The sequence below is a fragment of the Eleginops maclovinus genome, chromosome 14 (genome assembly GCF_036324505.1).
Source record: "Eleginops maclovinus isolate JMC-PN-2008 ecotype Puerto Natales chromosome 14, JC_Emac_rtc_rv5, whole genome shotgun sequence".
NCBI lineage: Eukaryota > Metazoa > Chordata > Actinopteri > Perciformes > Eleginopidae > Eleginops > Eleginops maclovinus.
The window spans coordinates 5,701,164-5,717,554 of NC_086362.1; the positions used below are offsets into that span (position 1 = coordinate 5,701,164).

At 44.0% G+C, this 16,391-nt stretch overlaps 1 protein-coding gene across 2 annotated transcripts; it reads left to right on the top strand.

Annotated features, from left to right (window-relative positions):
* Positions 1 to 792: 792 nt before the first annotated feature.
* On the top strand, positions 793 to 15,594 carry hdlbpb (high density lipoprotein binding protein b). Of its 2 annotated transcripts, none has more exons than XM_063900644.1 (28): positions 793 to 881; positions 2,532 to 2,611; positions 3,699 to 3,800; positions 4,100 to 4,251; positions 4,482 to 4,697; positions 5,593 to 5,799; positions 5,896 to 6,111; positions 7,051 to 7,257; positions 7,468 to 7,575; positions 7,716 to 7,820; positions 8,436 to 8,514; positions 9,512 to 9,651; positions 9,723 to 9,827; positions 9,951 to 10,064; positions 10,155 to 10,241; positions 10,399 to 10,530; positions 10,963 to 11,181; positions 11,292 to 11,513; positions 11,750 to 11,968; positions 12,134 to 12,314; positions 12,563 to 12,690; positions 12,790 to 12,894; positions 13,034 to 13,168; positions 13,260 to 13,403; positions 13,537 to 13,716; positions 13,802 to 13,918; positions 14,027 to 14,185; positions 14,368 to 15,594. In XM_063900644.1, the coding sequence occupies exons 3-28, from the start codon at positions 3,725 to 3,727 to the stop codon at positions 14,458 to 14,460; spliced, it is 3,846 nt and encodes a 1,281-aa protein (XP_063756714.1). In that variant the 5' UTR covers positions 793 to 881; positions 2,532 to 2,611; positions 3,699 to 3,724; the 3' UTR covers positions 14,461 to 15,594. The 2 variants fall into 2 exon arrangements, with proteins under 2 accessions (XP_063756714.1, XP_063756715.1); XM_063900645.1 differs by having other exon boundaries at positions 12,134 to 12,275.
* Positions 15,595 to 16,391: the final 797 nt, after the last annotated feature.

Below are 16,391 nucleotides of genomic sequence, written 5' to 3' on the forward strand. Positions count from 1 at the left end.
TTTGTATCCTACTGCCACCTAGCGGCTGAGAGTGGAACACACATGTCCATTAAAATGGATTCCTCAGATATTACATTTATATTTGAATAACTCTGCCAATCAATACCTTATGAAAGGCAACTTCTGCCAGGAAAAACTACAAAAGTTTAAAGTAAGTCATGATATTTTTAAAAGTAATTTATTATCTTATAATTTAGGTTTGTTATTTTACATTTTGTATTTAGTAATCCAAACTTCCAATTTACTATCTCATTAGTTTGATTTATCAGCATATTTTTCACTTAACACATCATCATTTTGAAATCCAACTAGGTAATGATTTTAATCTGTTATTGAGAAATCTAATTTTCAGCTAGTAATTTTGGCTTTTGTGTATTTGTGTGAGTTACTGTCTCAAAATAGAGATAAATACTTAGTAAATCAAACTATTGACTTAGTGTCTAGTTGTTTTACGTCACAACTAGAATATAAAGCATTTATAACTTTAGGAAATGTATGACGCTCTGACTTCCTCGAGAGCACACAGGGCATCATGAATGATAAGTAGTCCCGGTCAGATTGAGGGACGTGAGACGTTGCAGGGGGCTGATAGCTTGCAACATTATTTCAATAATCGATTACTATCCCGGACACCACATATGACTCTTTCCCAGCTCAATAGAACATCAGAATGTGAACAACGGGACTACAATCCCACGGTCTATTTAAGTTGGATGCTCCTGTTGCGCAAAGATACTGCGGCATTTCCTTTATACTCAGTGAGTCCAAGTGCATGCTGGTATCACTCCGCCAGCATAGGAAATGCTCGTAGACCAATCACATCTGTGTTTACACCATCACCTGTCAAACACACGCCCTCTGCTATATTTTCTCTCTGAAAGGTAGGAATTATGTATTTATTACATATTTTCTTTTAATCTAAATTTGCAAAATAGTGGATGTATTCAAGAGTGTATGTGTGGAAGCGAAAAAGCCGATTTTAACACAAAGGGAAGCAGTCTTTACAGCGCCCCCGGAGCTGGAGCTGGTGATCTCTCGCTTGTTTTTTTAGCCGATTATCAGAAAGTCCTTGCACCTATTCACCTCCGACTGATGTCGGGAGCACAGTGATGTCTGTTAGCCTAGCAAACCCGGCTAAATAACGTTTGAAACCCTTTGCATTTTCCGCCTATGTTTGCAGATTAAGCCATGCAGTGCATCCTCAAGCTAGCAATAAATCGGCTAAAGAGAGATGCGTCTCACTGAACCGTTAGCTAGCATGGTGCACAGTGGGATTAATTTCACCGTCTTTATTTCATTTTTCCTGTAGAGAAGTGGTTTCAGTGGTGTTGATAGGCACAGTGGTGGCTAAAGAAACGACATACTGTGTTACAGAGAACCAGGTGTTCTTACTTTCTTTCATTCATTTCTTGAATTTGAGTGTAATTGTTAGCAATGTAACAAAGTGTTAGCAGGTGTTGAGCCACAATGGGAGACTTGCGGCAGTAGTGGCTTATTTAACCCTTTAACGAATGGTGGAAGAAGTATTGTAGCAATACCAAATTACACCTTACAAACAATTAAAAGTACCGCGTTCACTGTTGTACCTGTTGTGTCAACGTATGTACATGTACCTAAGCATTAATAGCCAAATAGATGTCAGACGAAAAGCTACTTTCTGTCAGTTGAATTACCATTTAATTACATTATAATTATGGCTGTATTCTTTTACTGTAGTATTTGGACTATTGTGGGCTTATTCTTGCTGCTCTTTGAGGTGTAGTAGTTATACAATGATGCTGGATCTATAATATTTCATAAACTCATTGTAGTTATTGTATGTATCCTATTTCTGCAAATAAACTATTGCTGTCAAATAACTGGAGGTGTATTTGCATTTGAAGTCTGTTGTAACACATTTCCCCTTATATAGCTACATTAGTTATTAAAATAATCTTCCATAGTATTTGACAGTATAATATACACTCTGTAACAGATTACTTAAGCTTTTCACTCAAGATGTTTTCACTTTTAATGAAATATTAAACCAAATACTCCATATGTGCTTTGTCTGCAACATTCCTTCGTTTGGAAATATTCCACATTTTCTCTGCATCATTTTATACATTTTCTGAAACTTTACCCTTGCACAGTCTCAACAAGCATTTAAAAACAAAGTTAAAGAGTCTTTGGTTGCAAAGCTGTAGGCCTACCCTTGTGAACCCAATTCAACACTGGGGTCTAAACCTTAAACTAGTTTTTAAAAAAGGCATTGCATCATTATTTTTTGGCTTATCAGTTACAGTAAATTCTCATATTCTGTGGTTACATTCATTTTCAAATTTCCTGAGCCAATGAGTGTGTAAAACTATAATGGAGGGAAGATGAGCAGAGAGGTGTGGGGAGGGGAGGGGAGGAGAGCGGAGTGAATCAGATCCAGACGGTGAAAGGTGCAGTGCAGTGTGGGTGTTCACAGTGTTAACCCAGCCTCCGTGCTGTTACAGCTTTTTGATTTACACTGCTCACTTTCAGTCTTTTTTCTGTGCACCCAGGAGCTGAAACACACACTCACACTGAAGCGCCTACGGTAGCCGCTAACTGGACGGACTCTCTGGCAATTGACCTTTTGCAGGTAAGCGTGGGCTCTCTTTGTAAAATACAATTTGATCGATTCTCCCACAGCTTTAACTTAGCGCTACTGTGTCCTTCTATACTTCCACTAAGGCTGCTTTTCCCTCCATGAGATACTTCTCTTGTAGAGTTACATTTTATGGGCTTCACCAGCAGGAGGAGATTTCACATGACAGTGATTATCTGACACTGAGAGCAGTTACATTTCGGGCAGAAGCAATCTTATCGGAGCATGTCACAGATATTAGACTATAACACAAAGTCACGGTTGTACTCCAGAAGTCTTACACAGTGAGGGGATGGATTTACATGCCTGTTTAAGAGTGAGGGAAACATCTCTTAGCAGAAATATTATGCAAAAATAAATTATTCCAATAATCTAAGACTGCTCAACTGTTATTTCCATTACCCAATTCAAGAAATCCATCAATAGAACAAAAAAAAAACCTGATTTTTCTTAATTAGAAAACAATTTTTATGAGGATTTCCTAAATTTGTGGTTTCTTCTAGGACCTTAATGATTTCATTTTACTGCCGAATGCTTTTTTTATTGCTGCACCAGCATCGGTAGCTTTAAAAAGCCAATATCCTCCCTAAATCACAACACTCTCTTTGTGCTCAGTTTACAAAAACTTGCACAGTCAGAGGAACAGTTCATGGATTTATAGTTCTTGCATTTTAAAAACACTCAGGGAAGACCCACTGCTGGCAAGACCCCGTGATTCTGAATCACAAGGAGCACCAGCAGCGGTTGTTTTTAGACCGAGACGGCTCTCAGCGTCTGACTTGTGATAAACCGCTCCCCGAGGCGGCGTGGCGCTGTGTGTTTGTCTGAGCACTGTAAAGTTAATTGGAGCGTCTCAGGTGTAACATGTTGCATCGGTGTGGTGAAGCAAATCTTTTGGGACCGCCTCAATCTTCTGGGAATTAAGGAAAGCAATCGTAGAGAAAATACAACCAAGGGAGGGGAGTAGAACAATTTGAGAGGCACAGTTTGAACCAGTTAGTCTGCTGGTGGATTATGCAGTAACTATTTTAGGAATAAGCAGATGCAGCAGCTAATGTCTCCATCCTTGCCTACCCCTTAGCGGAATAGCGGAACAAGTCTTAAACCATGAGCTCAGTGGCAGTGTTGACCCCGGAGAGCTTTGCAGAGCATCGCAGTGGCCTGAAGGACCAGGAGAATACAGGTAACCTCCGCCTGTCAATCTCTTTATACTTTAGTGAGAAGACTTTTACCTCACAAGCTCGAACTAGTTGTCCCATTTTAGCCAGAGAGCTGAGGCAAACATATTTAGCCTTTGCAGTAAATTTTATTTCTTGTATTTTTGTATCATTTTCCCTGATACCGGTATAATGTTTTCTCCTTTAGTATATATATAAAACCTGTTCCTGTATTATCCCTTTTTCCCTTTGACATGCACCTATCCTTCTGTTTTTTCCCTCTATCCTTACCTTCATTCCCTTCCTTATTGTATCTCCGGGCCAGGCTGCGTCCCGGAGGATGAGGCCTACATCCCCACCTACCTGGAGGCCTTCCCTCCGCTGCCGGAGAAGGGAGCGCCGGGAGAAAAGGCGGGGGAGCCGGCTTCAGCGTGGGGGAGCAAGATCAGGCCCATCAAAGCCTCTGTCATCACCCAGGTCAGGCAGGCAGTAACCATGTACATAAACACAAAATGTACATAAAAAGATACTTGAGTTGAGATTTCTCTGAAACTCTTCGAGGTCTATGTAAAGGAACACATCAATACCATATTTTGCCACGTTAGCGGTCGATAAGCTGCAGCAGTTATGAGAAAATAAGCAAATGAGACACAATGCCTGAAATTTGAACCCACTTCCTCCTCCCTTCCTCCCCGCTCTGTGTATAGGTGTTCCATGTTCCCCTGGAGGAGCGCCGCTACAAGGACAACAGCCAGTTCGGGGAGGGCGAGGAGGCCAAAGTGTGCCTGGACATCATGCAGCGGACGGGGGCCCACATCGAGCTGTCTCTGGCGAAAGACCAGGGCTTGTCCATCATGGTCACCGGCAAACTGGACTCCGTCATGAAGGCTCGCAAGGAAATCGTAGCTCGCCTGCAGACACAGGTAAACATACTCAGGGGTTTGGTACATGTTTGTACTGCTAGGATACTGAATGCATGGCAGGGGATGTTTTTTTTTAAATGAGATCCATTGAAAATGCTGTCTTTCTGTGGCTCAGAAAAGGTTCAGCAGACACCAAAATCATGCCTAGAATAAAATGGATGTATGTTGTTTATTTTGCAATGTGTAGGCTTTGTGACACAGTTATACAACATCCTGAGAGAGGTGGAATCCTTATCATAGCTTTACTGATACAACGTGTTATCATATTGTTGCTAGCCTGTTATGTGCTGAATAATTTGCATTTTTTAGGGATTAATCATTACTCTTTCAAATTAATTTGAATACCTTTGGAAAGATACCAAAAGTAACAGATGTCTCTTTGAGCAAGAACAATTACCTGCTTCACTTAAATCTATGGATTGGATCAAAGACATTAATGCTACAATCTGTGACTCTTATTGCTATTTGCTTCTTTTTTTTAATACCCACACAAAATGATAAGTATAACCCATGCAGGCGGGTCGCTTCAGGACGGAAAGTTGAGTTGAAAAATGGCCGCCTCCCTGGGCTTCAGCAGTAAACATGCTGATTTCCACTTCAATACCTGCACTGAAGCCAACCTGTTTAGCTGAGCTGCAGTTATTGATACAATAGTGCAGGGAAACAATCTGGCTTTCACGCAAGGTCAAATGCTTCTGTTTTGGTTTACCTACTACAAAACGTATTTGTTCCACTTTTACCTTTAATTATGGCCTTGGTAAAGTAGAAATGTGAGAAACAAAAGTCATTTTCTCATCTCCAATGTCATTCCTGCATGAAAAAGTAGCCTGATTCAATGACTTTGTGCCATTTCCCAATGTGTCACAATGCAAATCTTACTCACTTCCTCCTTCAGGCCTCAGCTACGGTCGCCATCCCGAAGGAACACCACCGCTTTGTCATCGGTAAGAACGGCGAGAAGCTGCAGGAGCTGGAGCTGAAGACCGCCACCAAGATCGCTATTCCGCGCCCTGACGACCCCAGCGCTAACATCCGCATCACCGGCACCAAGGAGGGCATCGAGAAGGCCCGCCACGAGATACTCCTGATCTCTGCTGAACAGGTGGGGGGGTGTGGTCTGAAACCAGAAGTATAGGCTCCATTTTCCACTTGTGTTTGAAACTTGACTTAATTGACCCTCCACGCCCACACTCGGCAGGACAAGCGTGCAGTGGAGCGTCTCTCCCTGGAGAAGGCCTTCCATCCCTTCATCGCCGGCGCCCACAACAGACTGGTGCAGGAGCTGAGCCAGGAGACGGGGGCCCGCATCAGCATCCCGCCCCCCAGCCTGCCCAAGGACGAGATCGTCATCACCGGGGAGAAGGAGGCCGTCGCCCTGGCGCTCAGCCGCATCCGAGCCATCTACGACGACAAGGTGCGTTGGTTCAAAAAGTTCCCACCAACCATAGAGGGCTATCTTTATTGTCTCCTGGTTGACTTGACAATTGATTTGTAATGTCAAATTGGTTTTGAAGGTAATATTGGCTTAGAATCAGCTGGAAAAAAAGGCCTTTACCTTTTGAGAAAGCGTCTTTAATCAGGTTTAATTGTTAAAGTTATAATTAACTGTTAGCATTTTCTTGATTTCCTATTGTTGATGGTGCCTAATCTGAGTTTTTTCATTCATATTTGACACATTTGTTTCAATAAGGGCTAAAGATATCTTTGTTTACTGCTTATGAAGTCCTAAAAAATGTCCAAGCTTTCTAAATTAAGCATCTAAGAAACCCTATCAATCTTATCGCACAAAACAAAACAAGGAACTAAACAACATGAGAGAACTTTGATTCTTTCCTTTACAATTCGACCGGCTAGTGTCTTGGATCATTTGGACATTTTGTGGATTGTTCAGTTATTTATAACAACTTTTATTCTGTGCTAGAAAACCTAAAACAAAAGCAACTTGGGTTTTAGTTGAAAAAGCAAAACACATGTAAATGCTTTCCACAAACTGTGGACGCCGTATCATTATTTTCCACCACACAAACACACACACAAAGCTCTAAGAGATGGATGGAACGTGGAGAGGAAGTGTGTGTGTGCTGGCAACAGACAGGCTGGATATAATGGGGAGAGAAAATTGGATTTGGCCAGAGAACAACAGGATGAGAATGCTAATGTCCTTCAGTGCATATGCATGAGAGACACAAATGTGTGTTCTGTGTGACCCACTCGCTTTCCATCACTCCGCTCACCTCTGCCAGCTTATTTCCTGTCCTTGTCCGCCTACTGATGCCTTCCTGTCCCTCTTCCTGTCTCCTGCTGTGATCCCATCCATCCCTCACTGTGCCACTCACATCTCTTCTCCCTGCAGAAGAGGAAGACCACCACCATCTCCGTGGAGGTGAAGAAGTCTCAGCATAAGTACATCATCGGGCCAAAGGGCAACACCCTGCAGGAGATCCTGGAGACCACGGGGGTGTCTGTGGAGATGCCTCCTCTGGACTCCAGCTCCGAGACCATCATCCTCAGAGGGGAACCAGACAAGCTAGGGCCGGCGCTTACACAGGTGTACGCTAAGGTGAGGAGGAGGGAGGATGATGGTAATCGTCACTTTAAGCCTTAAATTACATCTCGACACTTGATTATTGTTAATATAAGAAAGTGTTTTGGCAGCTTTAGTGTCCAGACGGTTATTTGTTTCAGCTCAAAGTGGTTTCTAATAACGAGATTTCAGTGAGGTTGTGATGTAAGTTGGATTTGAACCTGCTATTCTTGCGTCCCCGTGCAGGCGAAGAGTGTGATGGTGGTGGAGGTGACCGCCCCGGCCTGGCTGCATCGCTTCATCATCGGCAAGAAAGGACAGAACATCGGGCGCATCACACAGCAGCTGCCGCGGGTACGGAGAGACGACCGGAGCTAGAAAGCAGAGATTAAACACTGAAGAACTGTAGAAGAGGGAATCAGCATGGAGGAGTTACAGTAATTGATTTATCTTTGTTGGTGTGTGTGTGTCTGTGTATGCGTGTGTGTGTGTAGGTTCACATAGAGTTTACAGACGGCGAGGAGCGCATCAGTCTGGAAGGGCCAACTGCGGAGGTGGAGCAGGCTCAGGCCCAGATACAGGAGATCATCAAGGACCTGGTGAGTAATAACAGAGCTAAAATCTTCAGACTTTTTCTCCCAAAAAGGATTTAAAGCTGATTTTGATAACTATGGTATGGTATGAAGGAGGGGTAATAATAATAATAATTATACGTTTTACTTTGTTCAGGAAGATTGATTTGCATCCGTCTGTACCTCATATTTCATTCATGTCATGAGAGCTAAAACTATTTGTTATATTTGTTGGAGACCAGATGGCTTTAGCTGTGCTGTTCTGTTATATTTGCTTTGAAAACATAACGTTTTCAATTTAATTGGCATTTTTAGAATGCTTTTTAAAACATTTGGTGGTCATTTTTCATAAATTAATACTCAAATTAGATAATCAAGAAAGAAATAGCAGAAGAAGCTAGTTGCAGCATTACCTGGGATATTTATTATAATAACTTGAAAAATAAATCTGCTCATAAAAGCAATTATTTTCAAGGTCGCTGTTAGAGTGTTACTTTGAAGGATAGCTCTTCACTCTTATAATAAAACTCTGAAAGCTGAGAAAGCCGGAAGAATAGACTTTACAGAACAGGGTTGATGGGGTTCAGCTCTGTAGCTCCGGGAACACATTCAGTGACATGTCCCCTCTCCCCGTGTGTGCAGCTGGTAAGGATGGACTACACCGAGGTCATCATAGACCAGCGCTTCCACAGACACCTCATCGGAAAGAACGGAACCAACAGTGAGTCTGTTCTGCTGATCTCAACAGGAAAACAATCTGGGGCAGCAACACTGCTGAGGTTTAGAGATCGAAGGGCAGACTGTTCTCTTTAAGCCACTGAATCAGTCAATTCAAAAGTTGTATTTAGCATGTTTACAGATTCACCAATTGAATTTCTTTCATAAGTAAAAAGGCACCATGGCATATCTGGTCGCCGTCTGTAAATTGTGGGCTTGTCGCGGGTTGAGCTGAGCAGGTAGGAACGAATTTGCAGGACAGACGGACGTTTTAAACTGAAAATACCTTTATTTCAAGGCTAAAAATGAAGAACAATAAACAGATCTCACTCCTTGAAAGACTCAATAATCCCACAACCGCCAACTGATCAGAGGACACAGAGACAGGAAGCAACCACAGAGTAGAGACAGGTGGCGAACACCTTTCAAAAATAAAACACAGACGGAGCGTAACATTGCCATGTAAAGTAAAAGCCACTGACGGCTTATTAATCCTTTTACATGTTTAATGAGCAGTCTTTATATATTGAGTTTGAATTATTGTGTCCTCCTAATAATGAAGCTAGGTACTGTAAATGTTAGAGGAGTGGAAACAGCCAGTTAAAGGTAATCATCGGCTCTTAATGTGGTTATTGACATGCATTCTGGCATACACTGAAACTCCAACGCTAGATTTCACATGTATTGTAATTAGTTGGTAAATAAACTGCATTTATTTTATCAAGCGCTTTTCCAATGTTTAAGACCCCTTGAAGAGCTTTTAATTCAGCCTAAAGCGCTAGAAAGGGAGCTGTATAAAGATGGTAGAATCAGCTGCGCATCAATTCATGTCTGTTACAAATGGCCGCAGTACAACACAATTTTAGAAGTATAAATATTATATAACCTACAACCGGGCTTGCAGGGGGTTAGTGTTTGCTCCTCAAATTAAGAATGAGGGTTAAACACTTTAAAGAGGCAGCCCTCATTGTTTTAACACATCATCCGTTCCCTAACGCCAGTCAATCGGATCAAGGAGCAGTACAAAGTGTCGGTGCGGATCCCCCAGGACTCTGAACGGAGCGGCCTGGTCCGGATCGAGGGCGACCCTAAGGGAGTCCAGATGGCACGACGAGAGCTCATTGAGATGGTCCAGAGAATGGTGAGAAGGGAGTCAAAGTTAAGGTTCATTTTTGACCGTTGGCATCATTAAATAAAAATCCCAATTCCCAGGAGAACGAGCGCACCAAAGACCTGATCGTGGAGCAGAAGTTCCATCGGACAATCATCGGCCAGAAGGGAGAGAAGATCAAAGAAGTTCGAGACAAGTTCCCCGAGGTGAGCGTCCCCTCCTCCTCCGACCCGTCCTGCACGTTATCTCGCCCGTTCATCATCGGGGAGATAATTACTTCTGATCCAGGTCTGATTTAATTTGACGAGTATAATACCCTCCTCTTCCAGGTCATTATCAATTTCCCCGACCCAGCGCAGAAGAGTGACATCGTCCAGCTGAGGGGGCCGAAGAACGAGGTGGAGAAATGTGCAAAGTTCCTGCAGAAAATCATCGCTGACCTGGTATGACCCCCCCTCCCCTCCCATATTCTCTATTTGTCTCTCTATCTGTCCCTGTCTTTCAACATTCACAGCACAAACTTTCTTCTCCAGATTGAGAATAGCTTCTCGCTCTCAGTTCCCATCTTCAAGCAGTTCCACAAAAACATAATCGGCAAAGGCGGCGCCAATATTAAAAAGGTGAGACTGTGTTATTTTCAAAATTATTACTTATTAAATCATTTTCAAAGCCATATCATTAAATAATCCAACATTGAAAACAAATAATCCATAATAATCAGCCAATTTGAACGGTTTTGTATTAGAAACCTAAAAAGTCATTTATTGTTCATGCCAGATCCGGGAGGAGACCACCACTAAGATCGACCTGCCGACAGAGAACAGTAACTCGGAGATGATCGTCATCACCGGCAGGAAGAGCAACTGTGAGGCGGCCAGAGAGCGAATCCTCGCCATCCAGAGAGAACTGGTGAGAGTGTTTCACGTTTATGGCAACTTCCAGGATTTCTCGGCAGAAACAGATTTTAAACTAAAGTGAATAATTGAACTTCAACTCCTTCAACTTTTTTGCTGAACCTTTATCTGATTCTCCTCCTCATTGAAAAGAGATGTGGTTTAGAGGATCCAAATTTCGTCTCCCTCATTTCCTGCCCCCTTTTCACTCTTGCTTGCTAGTTCAGAAAGAAAATGCTCAACAATTCTAATAAATAACTCTGGAGAAAGCTAGTAAATTAATCTGGAAAACTACCCAAGCACAAGCTGTTATGCTCAGTGGAAAGTCTGATTAAATTAGCACTGTAAACTTGGCAAGACTTTAATATCTATTGTATTCATTTTATAATTATGAGGCGTTTCATCCTTGTTATATCCCTGGCTCTAAATCCTCTGCTCCCCCCTGCAGGCCAACATTAAGGAGGCGGAGGTGGCCATCCCTTCCAAGCTGCACAACTCTCTGATCGGCTCTAAAGGCTGCCTGGTGCGCTCCATCATGGAGGACTGCGGCGGCGTCCACATCCATTTCCCCTCTGAAGGATCCGGCTCGGATAAGGTCACCATCAGAGGGCCCGTCGGGGAGGTGGAGAAGGCCAAGAAACAGCTGCTGCAGCTGGCGGAGGAGAAGGTGGGTGGGGAGGGAAACAGTTTAGATACTGACAGTGAGTGAGTCACTATAGAGAGGAGGACAAATACTTACTTCCTTTTCTTGTCCTCTGTCCTTCCTGCCCTTTACAGCAAGTCAACAACTTCACCGCGGAGCTTCAGGCCAAACCAGAGTATCATAAGTTCCTGATTGGCCGCGGCGGGGCTAATATTCGCAGAGTGCGGGACAAGACCGGGGCCCGCATCATCTTCCCTTCACCGGACGACACAGAGCAGGAACTCATCACCATCGTAGGGAAGGAGGAAGCCGTGCGTCTGGCCCAGAAGGAGCTGGAAAGTCTGGTCAAAAACCTGGTAACTATTACACTGCATCAAAGATGTTTTGTTTGTTACTTAATTTGTTGGTTTTCTTTTAAATGTATATATTACTTTCAAATATGTGTGTCCATACGCCATATAAAACAAAAAAGCTAATTGAAAAAGTCCAGGGATTTTGAAAAAAATGTAATCATGTAAGAAAACAACTTTTCTCCAGTGTCATATTTTTAAGTGTCCCTTTTTAACCTCGTTCCTGTCATCTCCCTCTCCAGGACGACGTGGTGGAGGACAGCATGGTCGTAGATGTTCGCCACCACCGCCACTTTGTGTGTCGGAGAGGCCAGGTGCTGCGGGAGCTGGCGGAGGAGTACGGAGGCGTGGCCGTCAGCTTCCCCCGCACCGGAGCCAACAGTCAGCGGGTCACTCTGAAGGGGGCCAAGGACTGCGTGGACGCCGCCAAGAAACGCATTCAGGAGATCATCGAGGACCTGGTGAGAGACAATGAGAAAATAAGAAGCCATACAAAGTAATATTTCCCCTTTGATACATTTTCAGTGGTTTTTCATCCAGAAGTCATGTAATACTCCTGCTTTGTGTTTGCTGTTGTTACCCAGCTGTGTCCTCACTCTCCCTCCCCTCTCCCTCTCTCTCTACAGGAGTCCCAGGTGAGTGTGGAGGTGGCCATCCCCCAGCGCTACCACCGGGCCATCATGGGACCCAAAGGCTGCCGCATCCAACACATCACCAGGGAGCACGAGGTCCAAATTAAGTTCCCGGAGAGGGACGACGGCGCTGCAGGTCAGGAACGCGACACACGAGAGAACAAGACCGGCGGCTGTGAGGCTAATGATGTTGTTAATGTGTTGCCACGGCAGACAGGGCAGAATAATAAGAGAGTCAGTGCTGAGGTGTTATTTCTGTCATTTAAATGCTAATCAAGTTGAGCAGGTGGATCTTACCTACTCACCTGGTTACTGGTGATATTCTTCACGTAATTTGGCTGCTAGAAAAGTTTTATGTATAAAAACCGGAAACAGGCAAGCACAAAAGTGGTTTATATTCATTCTGTTTTTACAAAATTTCAGGTCAGGATGCTCCACCACAGGAAAACGGTGAGGTCAGTCCAGAGGCGGATTTCGTCCCCCGCAAATGTGACATCATCACCATCGCTGGGCGTGAAGAGAAGTGTGATCTGGCTAGAGCCGCCCTGCTAGTAGGCGCCATGATACCACGATTACAGATATAATGCCCTCTGTTCTTTTATCCTCTCTATCATTAAATTCCTTAACTCTAATCCTGTTTCCTCCTTCAGGCGCTGGTGCCCATAACGGAGGACGTGGAAGTGTCTTACGAGCTGCATCGCTACATCATCGGCCAGAAAGGCAGCGGGATCAGGAAGATGATGGAGGAATACGAGGTGAGCGCTGACTCTCTGCCGCCATCTACTGGCGATGAGGCGTTATTGCGGAAGCCTCTGTGCTTGCTTATATAATATGATACGTTTGGAGTTGGATTGTAGGATTTACTGATCTTTAATGTATTGTTTGCATACTCAGGTGAACATCTGGGTGCCGCAGCCGGAGAAGCAGATGGATGTGATCAAGGTGACGGGGCTGGAGGCCAACGTGGAGCGGGCCAAACAGGGTCTGCTGGAGAGGGTGAAAGACCTGCAGGCGGAGCAGGAGGACAGGGTCAGACTTCAGCAGTGTAGTCCCAATTATTATATTGTAAAGATATTTGAATGTTTGGGGTTTTTACGCTGCTCCACTCTCTTTCCTCCAGGCCCTGCGCAGTTTCAAGGTGACCATGTCCGTTGATCCAAGGTTCCATCCTAAGATTATCGGCCGTAAAGGAGCGGTGATATCTCAGATCAGGAAAGACCACGACGTCAGCATCCAGTTCCCCGACAAAGGAGACGAGCAGCAGGTACGTTATTTCTACCCAAAACATGTATTAAGTATGTGTTTTGTCTTCTAAAAGATGGCCTTATCTTGAAGTTTTAATGCATTTCAATTCATCTGCTGTTCTGCTTTTTTCCATCCTGTTATTCCATCTTCAGGATGTGATTGTGATCTCTGGGTACGAGCGTAACGTGGAGGAGGCAAGCCAAGCCATCCAGCAGCTGGTGGCCGAGTTGCAGGAGATGGTGAGCCAAGATGTGCGCCTGGACCCCAGGACCCACGCTCGCATCATCGGAGCCCGGGGCAAAGCCATCCGCAAGCTGATGGAGGAGTTCAAAGTTGGTTTTGTTTTATTACATCTTGTTTGATTTTCTCTTGTTGTTGTTTTCCAATCTATTACAACGTCTCTGTCCTGCCGCTCAGGTGGATATCAGGTTCCCTCAGCCAGGCTCCGACGAGCCCGACAAAGTGACGGTGACCGGCCTTCCCGAGACTGTGGACAACGCTGTGGACCACCTGCTCAACCTGGAGGAGGAATATGTGAGTGTGCGAAGACTGAAGTGGGAGCAACATTCCAAATCCTTGGGTGCCGAGATAGTTTTAACGAGTGTTTCTCCTCTCTCTCTATCCTTTTCCCTCACCTCGCAGATGCTCAGCGTGACAGAGACGGAGACCTTGGCAGCTTACATGAAGCCTCCATCTCGCTATGGAGGGCCCGGGGGAGCAGGAGGAGGTGATGACAGCAGCGGGGGTCCGGCTAAGGGCTTTGTTGTGCGGGACGCCCCTTGGAATGCATCAGGGAACAAGGTTGGGCCCACTGATTTTTCTGTTAATCAATGTATAAGTGATAAATGGATCGCTGATTGGTAAGAGAAGTAGTTTAAAATTGTTGAAAAGCGGCTTCTACTTTTAGAAAAATGCTTATGTTTTGTACCTTGAGTGTGTTGCATTGCATCCTGGTTAAATAACATTTTGTCCGTTTGTTCCAGGCTCCTGATATGAGCAGCGCGGAGGATTTCCCCACGTTTGGAACAAGTGTGGCCCCGAAGCAAACGTCCGCCTGGGGCCCCAAGAAGTTCTGAAGCCGCTCATCCTGCAGGAAAACTAAAGAATAACTTCTGTAAAGTAGATGATGAGAGACGAAACAAATCTCAAATCAAATTGCTGCTCGCCTTCCTCCCCTTCTCCTCCTCCTCCTCTTTTTTAGTGACCTCCCTTTGTCCCTCTTTCTCTGTAAAGCCCTTGTACCATCCTCCCACAACCAGCCACAATGAATTCTGGGAGATCTATCCCTTCTTTCTTTTCCATCTGTCTCTTCCCCCCGAGAGGAGAAAAAAAGAACATTGAGTGCTCTCTTCATAGTTTTGCTGTTCTGCTTAGCCTCTCGGTTGCACCACCCCTGACGTTCTAGCTGAAATATCTCAAAGCAAACTCCTCCTCAAAATCGAACTCGCTAAAGTGCATTGTACATTTTTAAACTCTTCAAAACTTGCTGAATCAGAGGAGTGGGATCAGAGAAAACTGGGCTTTCAGGGGGGTGGTGATTGTGTATCCAAGGAACAAAAGCGAAATCTTGGAGCTAAAAAAAGAAAAGATGGTGGTTCTGTTTTACTGTGCAGGAAAGGTTTGTTCTTTTCCTGTGGTTTATACAAGGGGAATGGCTCTTTAAAGTCACTAGTGTGGTGCAGCAGGTGAGGCAATGAGCTGTGTGTGTGTGTGTGTGTGGGGGGGAGGGGGTTCAGGAGAGGTTTTTTTTACCCACAAGTGTTTGTAGATCCCCCTTCTTATTTATGTCGGAGTTGGGAGCAAAAACAGCTGCTGTAGTCAAATAACTGGAGCTTTTCTTTTTAAGTGATACTGAATCAGAAGATGTGGACATCCTTGCCGACCGTTTTTTCCTGAAGGTCATTTTGTCACTGTTTTATTTATTCGAAAATGAGCCATTTTATTTCAACTACTGTGATCATTCGTTTTTATAAAAGCCCTCACTGTAGCTTGATGCTTACAACCTTATGTTCGGGAGTGAATGTCGTGCGTCAGGGTTCGGGAAACATGTTAACAGTTATGTGGAAGTGTACAAAGAACTTTTCGCTATTTTTTTAAGCTGTCTGGGACTTTTGTTGTCGTTGGTTTCTGGCATATTTGGAAGTTTGTATGTATGTGTGCGCGCGTGGAAGTTAAAATGTATATTTGAATGAAGCTGAACCAAACTTTTACATCGTCTTTGTCCGTTTGTCTCTCTGCTCAGAGCTTTTAGAGGTTTTTACCCTCGCTGCTCGCCATTAACACTTTATATCTTCCAACACGCACACGACGCTGCTTAAATCTATTTTTTACCTGCTTTCTTTATGGGAAATAGGGGACGGTGGTCATCAATCTCAAGTCCACCCGAAACATTTGGAGATGGAGCCAGTAGTAGATTAGTTTAGCTTAGCATAAACACTGGAATCTGGGGTAAAGTGAAGCCAATCAAAGCAAGTTCACACAATTACAAACAGAAATGCAAAAGGAGAAGTTGTGGTACTAAGTAATGTGCTTCAACAATTTCAGACGGGCACAATGACTTCCCCAGAAGGGCGGATGGATAAAGCGTTGTTCGTCAAGAAGTAGTTCCAGCAATATTACTCACCTCTAGAACCAAATTACATTTCTGTTTGTGTTGGATTTAAATAACATGTATGATCTTGATCTCTCAAAAAGAAAGCCACTTATACAAAATGTGAAACTACTCGGAGGAAGAGGTCAGATTTGGCAGCTCTATGATAGACAATTGGACAAAAAAAAGGAAACTCAGGGTCCAATTAAAGCAGAAATTCGTTTTGAAAGCTGGCGACAGATGAATAAAAACAAAACCGACTATGCAACCAAACAGGATCACACACATGAGGGTCAGAGGTACGTTATTGTACTTTTACTTGTACTACTTAAGCATCCTTTAAAGTTGATCATCTTTACTTTGTGCGTGTCTGTTCTTTAATGGCAAGACGTCGCTGCCCCGAAGCAGCCACTATTC